The sequence below is a fragment of the Mus caroli genome, chromosome 1 (genome assembly GCF_900094665.2).
Source record: "Mus caroli chromosome 1, CAROLI_EIJ_v1.1, whole genome shotgun sequence".
NCBI lineage: Eukaryota > Metazoa > Chordata > Mammalia > Rodentia > Muridae > Mus > Mus caroli.
In genome coordinates this window covers 71511597-71525576 of record NC_034570.1, presented here as the reverse complement: position 1 = coordinate 71525576, position 13980 = coordinate 71511597, and the positions used below count along the sequence as shown (strand labels likewise).

Genomic DNA, 13980 nt, shown 5'->3' with positions numbered 1-13980 from the left:
GTTCAAGACCAGTCTGGTCTACAGAGTGAGTTCTGGGACAGCCAAGGCTATACAGAGAAACCCTGTCTCAAAAATCTTAAAAACAAACAAACAAAAAAAAACAAAAACAAGAAAAAACCAAAAACAATCCCCCCCCCCCCCCCCAAAAAAAAAAGAAGTAGGCTGTTCATGACATTTCTATCTCATTCTCTGGACCCCACTTCTTTTTCTGGTCACTTGCATACTAAATTATAAAGCTAACCCCCTGGCATTAATATAGAAAAAAAATATAGGCTGCTTTGGGAGAAGCCACAGTAGGGTTCAGCTTCAGGGTCTTTGGTCCTGTGCAGTCATGCAGGGTACCGAGAGGGGTCTTAGCACTGATTAATGCTCTCTTGAAATTTGTGATAACTTTTGAACAGGGGGCCTACCGTTCCCTTTTTGCCCTGGGCTCCTGCAGTCAGGCAGCTAATCCAGGCTGCTACTCTGCCTCAGCAGAGACTCCGACTTTGAACTTCACTTTAGAGATGGCTCACCAGACAGTGTCTCCCTTTTGGATTAGTTCTTGAGATTACCATTAATAAAACAGAAATTCTCCTTAAAGTATTTCCCAGTTTCTAGTGACGTGATACTGGTTTTTAAAGATAGTATTGGAGCCTATAGTATGTGGGAATCCTTAATAGTTTACTGTTATTCATTATTTTTAGGCACTAAGTCAATTTTAAAATATTTTAAATCACAATTACTTAAAAGATAATAAATTTTAATTTTTAAATTAAAATTTAGAGTTAGCATACAAAATAATTGGTTTCCTCATGGCATTTTCATACATACATGTCATTATACTTAACTCTCATTTGTTCGCCTCCATCATTACTAGAAATTTATCAGAAAATGAATTAAAAGCCAGGTATGGTGGCACACACCTGAAATCCCAGCACTTGGAAAAATTAAGCAGGAGGATTTTGAGGTCAAGACCAGCCTGGGCTATGTAGGGAGACCTGTTTCATTTATTACACGGATGAGTGCTAAATGCAGGCTTGTGAAAACGGAGTAAGACCGGGCATTTCCTAAGATCTCAGAATAACGGATACTCATGGCAAATATTTCAAGGGGGATTTGCTGCAGAGAGACAGAATAGGAGAAGATACTGAAAGCCATTTAATAGCCCGATAGTGTGATACAAAGAGGGTTGGTGTCTTCTCAGGGAGTAAGTACTTCAGATTTCTAGTCACTGTGGCTGGGAAGACTTGCTTTTGGATTCAACTTAACCTTTTTTTTTTTTTTCTCTTCCTGTGCTTTTAGCCTCTGCACCTCAGTCAGATGAAGGCTCCGACATTGACTCTGAACCTGATTTACCGCTGAAGAGGAAGCAGCGCAGGAGCAGAACTACCTTCACAGCAGAGCAGCTGGAGGAACTGGAGCGGGCTTTCGAGAGAACCCACTACCCAGACATTTACACCAGGGAGGAGTTGGCCCAGAGGGCAAAGCTTACCGAGGCCCGAGTGCAGGTACTGATGCCCGGATGTGGGATGTCGGGGACTTCCTCCCTTCCAGGGAGGAACCTCCAGGGTCTCCTCATGGGAAACTTTTTCGTTGTTTGTTTGATCTTACTAAGTAGCCCGGGCTGGTACGGATTCAAAGGCCTCCTAAACGCTGACCTTACAACATACAGCCAAGAAGTGTTTGAAGCCAAGAAAACCATATTAGCAACAGTGAACAGTGCTTAGAGTGAACGAGTATCTGTTGGCTCTGGTTGCTGTTGGAGGCCATGTTTATAGCACACAGAAGTTCATTCTATTCCTGTGCACTCAACAGTAGGATCCAGATAGTGTACCAGAAACTATATGGCTCTTGAGGGTGGTTCCCAGGTAATAGCAAACATATTTGGAGTGGTTATTTCTGCTCGAGGCACAATTTTAAGTCTTATATTTCACACAATTAACTCATGAATCATCACCAAAGCCCTTAGTTGACATAGTTCCCACCCCCAATCTGTGGATGAGGAAATAGAAACTTCAGCTAGTTAAATAATTGCCTAAGCTAACATTGCTGCCTGCTCATATAGAAACCACGGGCTCCCACGTGTTCCATCTGTGACCTTACCGTGAGGAAAATGTGCAAAAATACAACCTCCCTCTTCTTTTACAGATTGCATAGTTTGGAAGCAATTATATTATTTTTAAGATTGTTGTGATGCCCGAGTTTGGTTGTCAACTTGACACAAGTAGGAAGAGGATGTCTGCCAGGGCCATCTTCTTGATTGCTAATTGATGCAGGAGGGTCTAGCCACTGTGTGTGGTGCCATTCCTAGGCAAGTGGTCCAGGTTGAGCATGAGCCCGAGGAATCAAGCCAGTGAGCAGTGCTCCTCCAAGGTTTCTGATTCTGCTCCTGTCTCCAGGTTCATGTCTCGGCTTCTTCAAATGGATGAGGGACCGTAAAGCATAAGATGAAATGAATCCTTTCCTCCCCAAGTGGCTTTTGGTTGAGTTTATCACAGCAACAGAAAGAAAACTAGGATGATCATGTTTAATTAATTTTTATTATTTTACATTAATTAATTTCTTTGTATGTGTATTATATCTGGAGGTCAGAGGACAACGTGTGGGAGTTAGTTTATCCTTCCTCCATATGGGTTCTGGGGATTAAACTCATATAATTAAGTTTGATTTCAGACACCTTTAACCAGCTGGGCCACTTCTCCAACATTATGTTCTGAAGTCTTTGGGAGGGCTTCTAGAAAAGGCTATTTTAGTTGGCACGTCTAACTCGAGTGTACACTAGTGCTTTCATAACCAGCAGCGAACTATCTCTTCAGATTTTTTGGTATATTACACAAGACTAAGGGATTTCCAGAACTCTTGGTCATTCTATATGTTTAGTTTTTCTATCTGGAAATACCAGGCAGCATACCCAGCATTTCATGGTCAAAGTTAGGCTTTTGGACAGTGAGCTAGTCAGCCGTTGACACGGTCCCTAGATTTATGAACACATTACCATGACCACTGCATTGCATTCTCTAATGAAGCAGCCTCTTTGAACAGCAGAGTCTAGGGAGAGGGATTGCTTTAATCAGTCTCCTGTATGATCTAAGTTGTATCAGAAGAGTTAAGGGAAGAAGACATGGACTAGTAGTTCTGTTCAGGAGCTGCAGTCTAATAAGGAAGTCAGCATACAAATGACCACAAACAAACAAACAAAAACAGATGTTTCAAGTGCCAATAGTAATGCATCATGTGGATGGAGAGAAGGAAAGATGAAGTCTTGGAGAAAAAAAAATGTACTTGTGCTTCGACACGTACATGAACATGATGCATGACCTTATCCATGTGAAATTAGAGAGAGAGAGAGAGAGAGAGAGAGAGAGAGAGAGAGAGAGAGGAAGGAAGGAAGGAAGGAAGGAAGGAAGGAAGGAAGGAAGGAAGGAAGGAAGGAAGGGAAGAAAAAAATTGCAACAAGTTGAGTTCTTTCACCCACTTCCCTGGGACCGAGCACTCTTCTCTTGCACAAGAGAAACCATCTTCTCTAGCCATGGACCAGGATGCATTTACTTTGTATCCTAGTGAGATGAAATAGTTCTCTTATGTTGCAATACTATAACCATGGATATAACATACATTAGAAAAGTCATATCCCATGTATTTGGCTCCTAATAGAGTCCTGTGATTGCCCAGTTTAAGTGTGTGATGAGGCTCAGAGATTCCCCATGGAATGTCCACTCAATGTCAGGATTTAGCTCTTGTGCTTCATGGCTGAGCAAGCCAGCCTGCTGGTGGGTTCTAAAGACTGATCTATAAATATCTTTGAATGCAGCATGAATAAAAATTAAACTTCTCAATGATGAGACAAAAGAAGGATGAAAATCTGAAGTGTGTTCATCCCTGCTCTATCTCGTTTTTTGCCTTTGTCAAAAATGAAGAAGGAAACAGAATCAGTTTCAAGCCCGCATAGCTTGTTTAGTTCTCAAATTCTCATCTGGCTCAGTGAAGGCCAGAGCATTATAATAATAGCCTATTAACTTTCAGAGGACACGGGATCAAACCAATAAAGAGTGGTTCATATTTTTCTATATGGTGGCCTCCCCTCTAAAGCAGGGCCCTCATTAATGTAACAGCTGTCTTAATGTGGCTTTAACCCGGTGACTCTTTACATTCCTTATGGCTTCTTTAGTTCCCTTGAGACACATCATGTCTTGCACCAGGCTATGATCTACAGCCTAACAAATTCCCTAGAACAACCAGCATATGGATCTTTTACTTAACCCAGCAGGAAAAAGAAGGGAGCAGTTAATCACTGATGAAAACGCCAGCAGAAAATGCTGGAGCGCTCAGGAAGGTCTGGGAAAGCAGTAGCTAAATCAACCCCGTTTGAATGATAGCCAGAAAGTGTGAGTTATGTTAATTTGGGGCACCTGGGAAAACCAAACCTCAAACCCTCAAACCCCAAACCATGTCTACATTCCATGTTCTACCCTTTTGAGGAAAAATAGTTCCAGTCTCTTCTGAATAGAGATGAAACTAAAGCTATAATAACTTAGGCCTTTGTCAGTGTTTCAGAGCAATTCATTTGGACAGTCGTGGGTTTTTGTTTTGTTTTGTTTTGTTTTGTTTTGTTTTGTTTTGTTTTGTTTTGTTTTACTGCCAAATCTAAGCACACAACAACCTACGATCCTCTGTTGGGCAGCAAAGGCTCTGCCTAGAAATAATGTCGGAAGAAGAGGAAGAGAAGAAGGGAAAACCATCAAACAAAGACAAAGACAGACTAATAGTTGACTTCTTTGAGCAAATAATGGGAACATGAAAGTTTACATTAGACAGAATTTCTTGCAAATATTTATGGCATGCAAACAGTTTAGTAAGCATTTCATCCCAGGATGAACTAGGCCAGTTTCTTACTGTCAAGAAGAGAGAAGACATGAAGGGCAGCTACCTGTGGAAACAGCATTTGACCAGGAGCTAGAAGGGGTGGCTTTTTGGTCCCAGTTTGCCAAGAACGTTTTGTTGAGTTTGGACTTGAGTTTCTTCTTTCTTTCTTTCTTTCTTTCTTTCTTTCTTTCTTTCTTTCTTTCTTTCTTTCTTTCTTTCTTTCTTTCTTCCTTCCTTCCTTCCTTCCTTCCTTCCTTCCTTCCTTCCTTCCTTCCTTCCTTCTTTCTTTCTTTCTTTCTTTCTTTCTTTCTTTCTTTCTTTCAAGTAAAGGGTAAATTATATCAGGTGATCTCAGTATGGGTTCAAGGACCACCAGGGTAAATGTGGATGGATTTCTGGAGAGCTGGGTAACATGAGATTATTTCATGTGTGTGTGTGTGTGTGGTCTGTTTACATAAGTGTTGCCTAGGGATTTTATATATAATTTCAAATATCATCTTTCCCTTATCCCTAAACTGAAAGCTACTAAGAGGGGCTGGAGAGACAGATCAGTGAATATGAACATGTGGTGACCTTGTAGAAGACCCTGGTTCAATTCTCAACACCTACACAGCAGCTCATAACCATCTGTAACTTCAGTTCTAGGCGATCCAATGACCTCTTCTGACTTCCTTGGACATCCAGCATGCATGTGCATGGACATACATGTACAGACATGGATATACATGAAAACAAAATACTTATAGAATAAAATAAAATAAGAAAAATGGGGGAAACATTATTAGGGAGCATGAGTTCTCAGGATCTTCTGCACTACAAGTTTGGGGTTCTTAGGAAAGCCCCCAAAAGTTCTAAACTCACCTAACATTCCTCTATAGTTTAGAAGGTAGAGTAGGTACAGAAAACCCTGAGCTCCATAATGGAATGAAACGATAGTCACCCACCACTCTCCACAGAACATTGCCATGACTGGGTGTATATGTGTCTGTGGACCCGTGATGACATGGCAGTCCTCCTCTGCCTGCTCTCCCTCTACACAGGCTGGGTGGCAGCAATAATGGGAGCGAGGGCGGGGAAGAGCAGAACATTGGAAGAAGAAGGACATAGGAGTGAATGAGAGGTTCCGGGGAACCAGCCATATGTCCTGAAGTTACCTACTTGGCATGGATTCTCCTTGGCCTGGTAGCAGTGCACAAGACAGAAGCTGGTGTTTAATGAAGCATTTTACAGTCCTGTGGAATTCTCTTTCAAAGGATGGAGTATTATGGTTTCCTTCCCATTTTTCCAAATTGCATTTGAAATAACCCATCTGGAATAATGTAGGTTAGACTGCCTTGGAGGAGGAACCAAAAAATGGGAACAAGTCATTTATTGATGGGTAAAATTAGGCTCACACCATGGAACAATTAGCACTAATCCATGAAACTTGGAAGCAAATTTGACCTAAGCCACCATTCAAGTCAAACTGGCTCCCAATTATTTGAGGTGTTCTATGGGCACTTCCCTGTTTACTAGTTGGCACCAAAGGCCTTGACTGTTGAACACAGAGTAAAAAACACTAAGCCAGGCCTGAATTTACTTGGAATTCTCAGAAGTGTCCGTGTGAGATTTTAATAGTGAGTATTTATTGAACACTTGTAGCTCCTAAATGTTCTTTTAAGTGCCTTACTACATTGACCTCTTAAATGATTACAACTGTGTCTTGAAGTAGGTATATTTCTCATTTAGCAAATGAGAGAACAAAACTCCACAGACACTAAGCAAAACATTAAAGGTCAAAGCTGTGGCAAGAAAGGGAGCTGGGGTTTGACTTCTGATTGGTCTGCATGGTGCCTCTCGACTAAAAAGCATCCCTCCATTTTCGCTGTGGAAGTACTAATCCTCCCCACCCCAACTTACAGGGTTGAGTCTGAACAAGTCAGATACCTAATCATGAAGGGAAATTTTTATGAAACGTGTACTCTTGGTTTTAAATACATTGTTTTTTCCCTGATAGTTATCATGGTACTATAGAGAAATTTTGAATGGTTTGAATTTTACCTCATATGACCATCAGATATTATAAGGTAGAAATTCACTTGAAGATCATTTTTAAAAGAAGTGTGACTCACCTTATTGATAGACTCAATGGCAAGGTAAAAAACACTTTGAAAGGTAACAATGAGCCAGGCTGATATTTATTAATTGAAATAAAAAGTTGATTTGGGGTTATATTTAATATATTTGAGATTATACAGACAATTACAGGCAATTAACTGTGTATGATAGTAGGCTATCAATCAACCAATGCGTGCCTCCTACCCTCATCTGCTTGGCATGCCAGCAGCAATGGGAAGCCAGAAGAGAGGATGTAGAGAGAATAAAATTACATTGACTTATAGGTCAAAGAATTACACTTAACAGCTATGTAGCTGACTTTGTAAACCTTGGTCTCTCTGCCTTACAGCCAAAGACGCTCTTAGAACATCAACGATAAGTTTGTTTCTGTTGCTATGGTTACTCTTTTCAAAATATCAAGGAATTTCTTTAAAAACGTTTCTTTGCATGTTTGTGAGCGTTTTGCTCTCCTTTATGTCTGTGCACCACGTGAGTGCCTGTGCAGGAGGAAAGAGGTTTGGATTCCCTACAACTGGAGTTACAGACGGTTGTGAGTTATCACGTGGGTGCTCAGAATCAAACCTGAGTCCTCTGGAGGAGCAGCCAGTGCTCTTAATTGTTGAACTATATTTTCAGCCCCTGATAAAGAGACATTTTTAATAATTGTAACTAAGTCATAGTTTCTCTTTCCCTGTTGGGGATGGAACCATTGTCCGTATTGTGCATTCACACGATACAATGGATTTTATGTTGATTCCTATTAGAAACATATGATTCTATGCTGAGCTATAGGAGGCTTCTGAGTATAATGGTGATTCTATGCTGAGTTACAGCAGCGTTCCTTCTTCAGATAGGTATAGGGTGATGGCACCATTCCAGTATACCATGCTCAGTCAATATATGTCTTTACAAAAAAAGGTCATTTTAAGGACAGTTTTCATTTTTTTCCACAGGAAATGGAAGATGTTTACTGAGTTTCAAAACACAAGGCAAAGATCGAACACTGTCCTTGCCATCAGTATGTTTTTCCTCTAGTGATGTGTCTAGCAGGCATGGGTGGTTCTAGAAATACTGAGGTTGGCATTGGCTAGGTCATTAAAATTCTCTGGTTAAATGGCTGGAAACAAGGAGGCTGGGTTTCTCTGGGCCTGCTTCTTTCTAGAACAGAGCTTTGGATAGAGGGAGCTTCAGTTTAAATAGTAGGACTCTTTCCTTTGGGAACCCAAAACTTACTGTTAAGTTTGTTTTTCAATAAAAATTTGGTCCTCAACTATTTTTCTTGGTATATTTTTCTTTATTGTAATGCTTGAGTTTGAATCTGAGGCCTCTTATATGGCAAATTCTTTACCATTGAGCTATATCACCTAGCTCCTTCTAGTCTGTTTTTTTTTTTTTTACACAATACTTTTATTGATTATCTGTGAATTACATATCATGAACCCCAATCACATTCACTTCTCAGTCCTCCCATGTATGGCTCCCCATCCTTGTGACCCAACCCTCAAAATAGGAGAAAAAGTTTTTTTTTCAATTGTAGCTATAACAGGTACTATATACCATAAATGTTTAAAAGTAAACCCCTCATGGGTTTATGCTATGTCTCCACTAAATATTAGAATCAATTTTGGTCGGGGGGAAATGAGCACAAACTTCAAATCCCCAGCAACCTAGTTTGTTTGGATTCCATCTTTTGAAGGTCCTTGTGGAAAGTGGTGATATTTCATCATTACTACTTGAGCAAAGCCAACATCTACTTCTCGGCCTTGGACTATGGCATTGGTAGAATGCACTTTGAAGCAGTGATATGTTGAGCTTTGTGGGGGAACTCAGGCATAGCCAATCCTGGCCAATCCAACTGGACTTGTTTATCTAAAGGTTATAGATGGTAGTGAGTGGGTAGAAAGCCGAGCAACATGCTTCCACAATATCCAAGTGTGGGTTTCTGAGTTCTTCATGGAGGGGTGTGTTGGAATTCAGGATGGTGACTACATTAATGATGTCACCTTAGGGCATCTAGCAGTTCACTTCTCTCAGGATAGCACAGAAATCTGGAACACAGCGTTTCCTGATCAGAAGATCTTTTAACCTTTGCAGCTTTATCATGTAAAGTTGGACTACAGTGGGTGGTAGGGTAAGTACTTTCAGGTATGAATTCTCATCCCTAGACTCTTCTTCCATTAAGATGGATTGTGCCAAGCTCTTCCTTGGAAATGGCTTTCTTCCCATGATGCCCTGGGAGTCATAATAGTTTCGTCTTGTAGGGAGAAAATACAACCAAATGCAGGCTTGAGACTGAGTGTTCCTAGTTCCGCTGTACTTGGTGGGAGTTTATTAAGCCAAGGGAAGCTCTAATTCAATTATTCATCAGCCTGGGGAAATACTAGATTACCTTCTTTCCCCCTTGGAAACATAAGGATTATTAAAAGTTAATATTTGGGACTGGTGAGATGGCTCAGTGAGTAAAGGCACTTGCCACCAAGTCTGATGTCCCGAGTTCAACCCCTGGAACTGGCATGGTAAAAGGGGAGAATGGGCTCTTGCAAGTTACCTCCCACATGTATTGTAGGCAAGGCTTTTCTCTGTTAAATTCTCTTTTCTTGGCCAGGCTGGTCAAGTCTTTCTGCCCTGCATTGTGACCTCTATCTAGAGAGATACTCTTTATGACAATCATGACTGTCTTTTAAAATGAGTGGAAACTTTGTCCCCACTTTGAAGTTTGCTTGATTCCTTGACTTCCTAATATAGAGCTTCTGTGTCTTGTGAGCCATTCTTTTGGGTTTTGTGGAGGAGGCTGCCTGAATCCCAAGCTCTCATCCCCTCCCCTCCCCTCCTAACCATTCATCTTCGTGTGCTATGTTTTCTCCCATGTCAAATCTCAGTGAACTTTGGCGTGAAAGCACTAATACTTTTAATTGATAGGTACCTTCTCCTGTGGTATGGTAAAAATACTATGTGTGCGCCCTGAAAATTTTACTTCAAGTTTTGTTTTACATTTTAATTATTCAGGTTTAAACCATAATCAGGCAAGATCTCAAGGCATATTAAAAACCTATATAGTATCATTCGACATGTTAGACATTCAGTTATATTTTTGGTTGGTATCTTTTTCTCTCTTCCTTTGACACAAGAAAGACCTGGGCTTTGAATTACTGGAAGAAAAATTATTTTCCAACAGATTTTTCTGAACATAGGGTGATTAGTATAGGGTTCAACACAAAGCATAACAGTATACAACACAGGTACCAAAAGGAATAATAAACTATTTTCATGGCAAAAATCTTTCCTTTTGTTTGAAGCGCTTCATCAGCATCTATTCTGATTGAGATCAGTGCGGTGTGTCACATTTTTGAAAGAGGTGGGAAAATGTCTCTCCTTGTATGAACTTTTGTTCAATTCATATAACTATCTAGGACAGTGTTTCTCAATCTGTGGGTCATGTCCCCTTGGATTGGGGGTTGAGTGGCCTTTTCACAGGGGTCACCTAAGACCATCAGAAAATACAGATATTTACATGATGATTCGTAACAGTAGCAGAATTACAGTTATGAAGTAGCAATGTAAATAGATTTATGGTTGAGGGTCACCATAAGATGAGGAACTGTATTAAAGGGTTGTAACTTCAGGAAGGTTGAAAACTACTGATCTAGAACCTATACTTAACACTGATTATAGACCTACAGAAATAGACTGATAGGCATATATAGCCCAAGACTTGGTGTATGTAATTGGCCAAGTCAAATTTAGGACATGTGCTATATGTGTGAATGTCAGTGTGTGGGGTTGTCCAAGTGCCTCATGGACTTCCCGGCAGGCTGTGGTATGAGGGTGAAGGGCACTGATAACAGCAGTAAAGAACACTTCCTGGTTGGAACCCTGCTTAACTGTCCCTGCCCACTGTCCTCACCAGCTTTGCTAGAGCTGATGCAAAGCCATTATAGGGTCCATACAGCCCCTTTCCTGACCCCTGACATTTAACTCCCCTTTCACCCCAACATATCACAGAAGACAGAGGGCTCTTGCCTGTATTTCCCCTGTCAGTAAGGGGCCTTTAATCTGTTTTACCATGAAAAATTCATTAAGAATGTACTATTATTTCATCAGTGAAATCCTCAAATTTTAAATTAAATCCATAGGTCTGGTTTAGCAACCGCCGTGCAAGATGGAGGAAACAAGCTGGAGCCAATCAACTGATGGCTTTCAACCATCTCATTCCGGGGGGATTCCCTCCCACCGCCATGCCGACCCTGCCAACATACCAGCTGTCGGAGACCTCTTACCAGCCCACGTCTATTCCACAAGGTATCTAGGAAGAGAAATGAGGGAATGAAAGTGTAACTCCTAGCTGCTTTCCTCTGGCTGTTCAACACGGTGAATTTTGTCTGTGATGCTGACTGACATTGATACTGTTGGTGTGCCAATCATGTGACATCAGCTTTCACTATACATACCTGCCATGTCTCAGAAATAGTTTGTGCTACACTTGAAGTGATGTAGCATCATTTCATTGGTCTAAAACCAATGCAATGCAATGTAACATGGGACTTTTTTTCTCTCCTAGTTGCAATCAACTGAAGTTCTAGGTCTGTAACTAGTTGCAATAGTGATTCAGGGAAGGTAAGCTTTGGTAAAGTCGTCATTCATCAGGACAAGAGAGAAATGGGACAATGTTTAAATTGTAAGACTATTATTTCAGGGTTGTGAAAGATAGTGTTTTCTACACTTGAAACTCTGATGTTCTGGTCATATGTTAGTAGTGCCTCAAAAGTACATTTGATGAGAACTTTGTTACCTATAGTGATTACATTGTGTTCACTACCCAAACTGGCTTGCTAGTATTGCCAACATGGTATCTATGTTTATATTCGAGGTGATGTACCACAGGCATTCGCATACATTGTTATGTGATTTCAGACAAGCGAAGATAGATGCACCTGTATTTGTTGTGTGATTTTACATAGGCACAATTGGAAATGCACATGGAAGTTCACGTACTAGCTGATGGGTAACCATTAGTGGGAACTTTTGCATTGAACTTGCTCTGCTGATCTATCTACCAGAGACCATCATGGTTGCTCATCTTCTTCGTTTCAGCCGTGTCAGATCCCAGTAGCACCGTCCACAGACCTCAGCCGCTTCCTCCGAGCACTGTACACCAAAGCACTATTCCTTCGAATGCAGACAGCAGCTCTGCCTACTGCCTCCCCAGCACCAGGCATGGATTTTCAAGCTATACAGACAGCTTTGTGCCTCCATCGGGGCCCTCCAACCCCATGAACCCCGCCATCGGCAATGGCCTTTCACCTCAGGTCAGTCCCGTGTTTCTAGACAGATGATTTGCCGTTACCAGAACCAAATAGTCAATTCCCCGAGGCAGCGGTATAATGAATTGCCAAATGTAAACCATAATGTATTCCTTATACGAGCCACATGATTTCAGTTTTCAAGTTTCCTTTCTCCTTCCCTTTCTACTGGAGGCATTAAAAGTTGTAGCTTAGACTTGAAATTCAAGTGACTTCTAACGCAATCATGGAGACTGTGTTTATGCTCAGTTGTCAAGGCATTTGTCTTGTGTCTTTCCTGTCCCTAGCTTGGAGCTTTGGCTGAAAACCTTACAAACCTGCTGGAGTTTCCTTTCTTTTGAGTTTTTTTGTTTGTTTGTCTGTTTCAAGTGGCATTTGGTCATCTGGCAGAATTTTGAGTAAAAAAATCCTCATCAGAAAACACTGAAGCTCAGACGGAACAGTTGGAGAGGAAGCAGAAAAGCTGTCTATAGAGAGAAGGGAGAAGAGAGAGGGGGAAAGGGGAAGGGAAAAGGGGAGGGAGAGAGAGAGGAAGAGAGAGAGACCCAGCTGAGGACTACGATGAATGAGTTATAAGAGCACAAATTAAGAGAATTGCTAGTCTTTGGGACTATGTAAATATTTGGACATTGTAATTGTTTTTCTAATTTGCATTGAACTATGAGGTTTTTCGTGGGGGATTGCATTAATAAATTGCCCTGATAATTGCATGTCAGAGGGATGGTTAAATTTCCTACATGTGGCATCTGTCTGAACTTGACATTATTAGCAGTTGTTTGAATACAGATAGCTTGATTTTATTAGAGAGCAGTTGGCCCAGGTGGCAAGGAGAGCCACCCACTAAATTTGGATAAATGTCACAAAGGCATTTCAATCTATAATTGCAATCGTGGAACTCTTTGGGGCCGAGAGTGAGAGTTTTAACAGCTTTATCTTTTCTCTACTTCTTTTTTTCCTCTCCGTGGTTAGAAAAACAGAGAGAAGCTCAGGATGACACAAATGAAAAGCGAAAAGACAATTATTCTCAATTACACACTAATCACGGACTATCACCGCTGCCTAAGCACCGAGAGGGTGTTCTAATAGGCAGAAAATGAGATTTTAATGGCACAAAGGGTGGCCAAAATAACGACTCGTATATCTTTGCCTTCCCCGGGTTCTTCAACTTGTGGTGTGCATCTTCGGAGCAGAGCTCTTGGGCTCTGTGCAATGGTGATAACTCTGAGCAGCTGAGAAGTTCAAAGCCACAGGAGTTGAAAAGACTGGATGGCAAAGGCAATGAAATAAACATTTCCGCCTCAAGGCAAAAGTTCATAAATCCTTTTTTGTAACAGTAAATGTAATTAAGTTTTATAGATTCCTATAGCACATCCTGGGCTTAGGGAAAGGGGGAAAAAAAAAGCAAGAGGTGGCTTTAAACCTCAGCGGGGGAAATAACAACAGGAAAACAATGGAAGGACTTTTAGCTCCTTTGATTTCCAAGTGCTGGCATTTGGGGATGCGATTTTACATGACAATGACAGGCTTCCTCTCAAACAGCCAGCTTTTTAACGCTCAGAGTCTCGCGTAGAAACTTCTTCCAGAGTTTACAGGCAGCATGGAAAGTTTTAACATCAGTCACTTGGAGGCCAGAGAACAACTCGCTTGCTTTCTTTCTTTCTTTCTTTCTTTCTTTCTTTCTTTCTTTCTTTCTTTCTTTCTTTCTTTCTTTCTTTCTTTCTTTCTTTCTCTCTCTCTC

At 41.0% G+C, this 13980-nt stretch overlaps 1 protein-coding gene across 2 annotated transcripts in view; it reads left to right on the top strand.

Annotated features, from left to right (window-relative positions):
- Pax3 (paired box 3) overlaps positions 1-13980 on the top strand; it is a 96389-nt gene that overhangs the window by 63192 nt on the left and 19217 nt on the right. For both annotated transcript variants that reach the window (XM_021156768.1, XM_021156775.2), the window contains exons 5-7: positions 1285-1490; positions 11076-11241; positions 12034-12248. In XM_021156768.1, coding sequence (XP_021012427.1) covers positions 1285-1490; positions 11076-11241; positions 12034-12248 — 587 coding nt within the window. The remainder of the gene's footprint in view (positions 1-1284; positions 1491-11075; positions 11242-12033; positions 12249-13980) is intronic.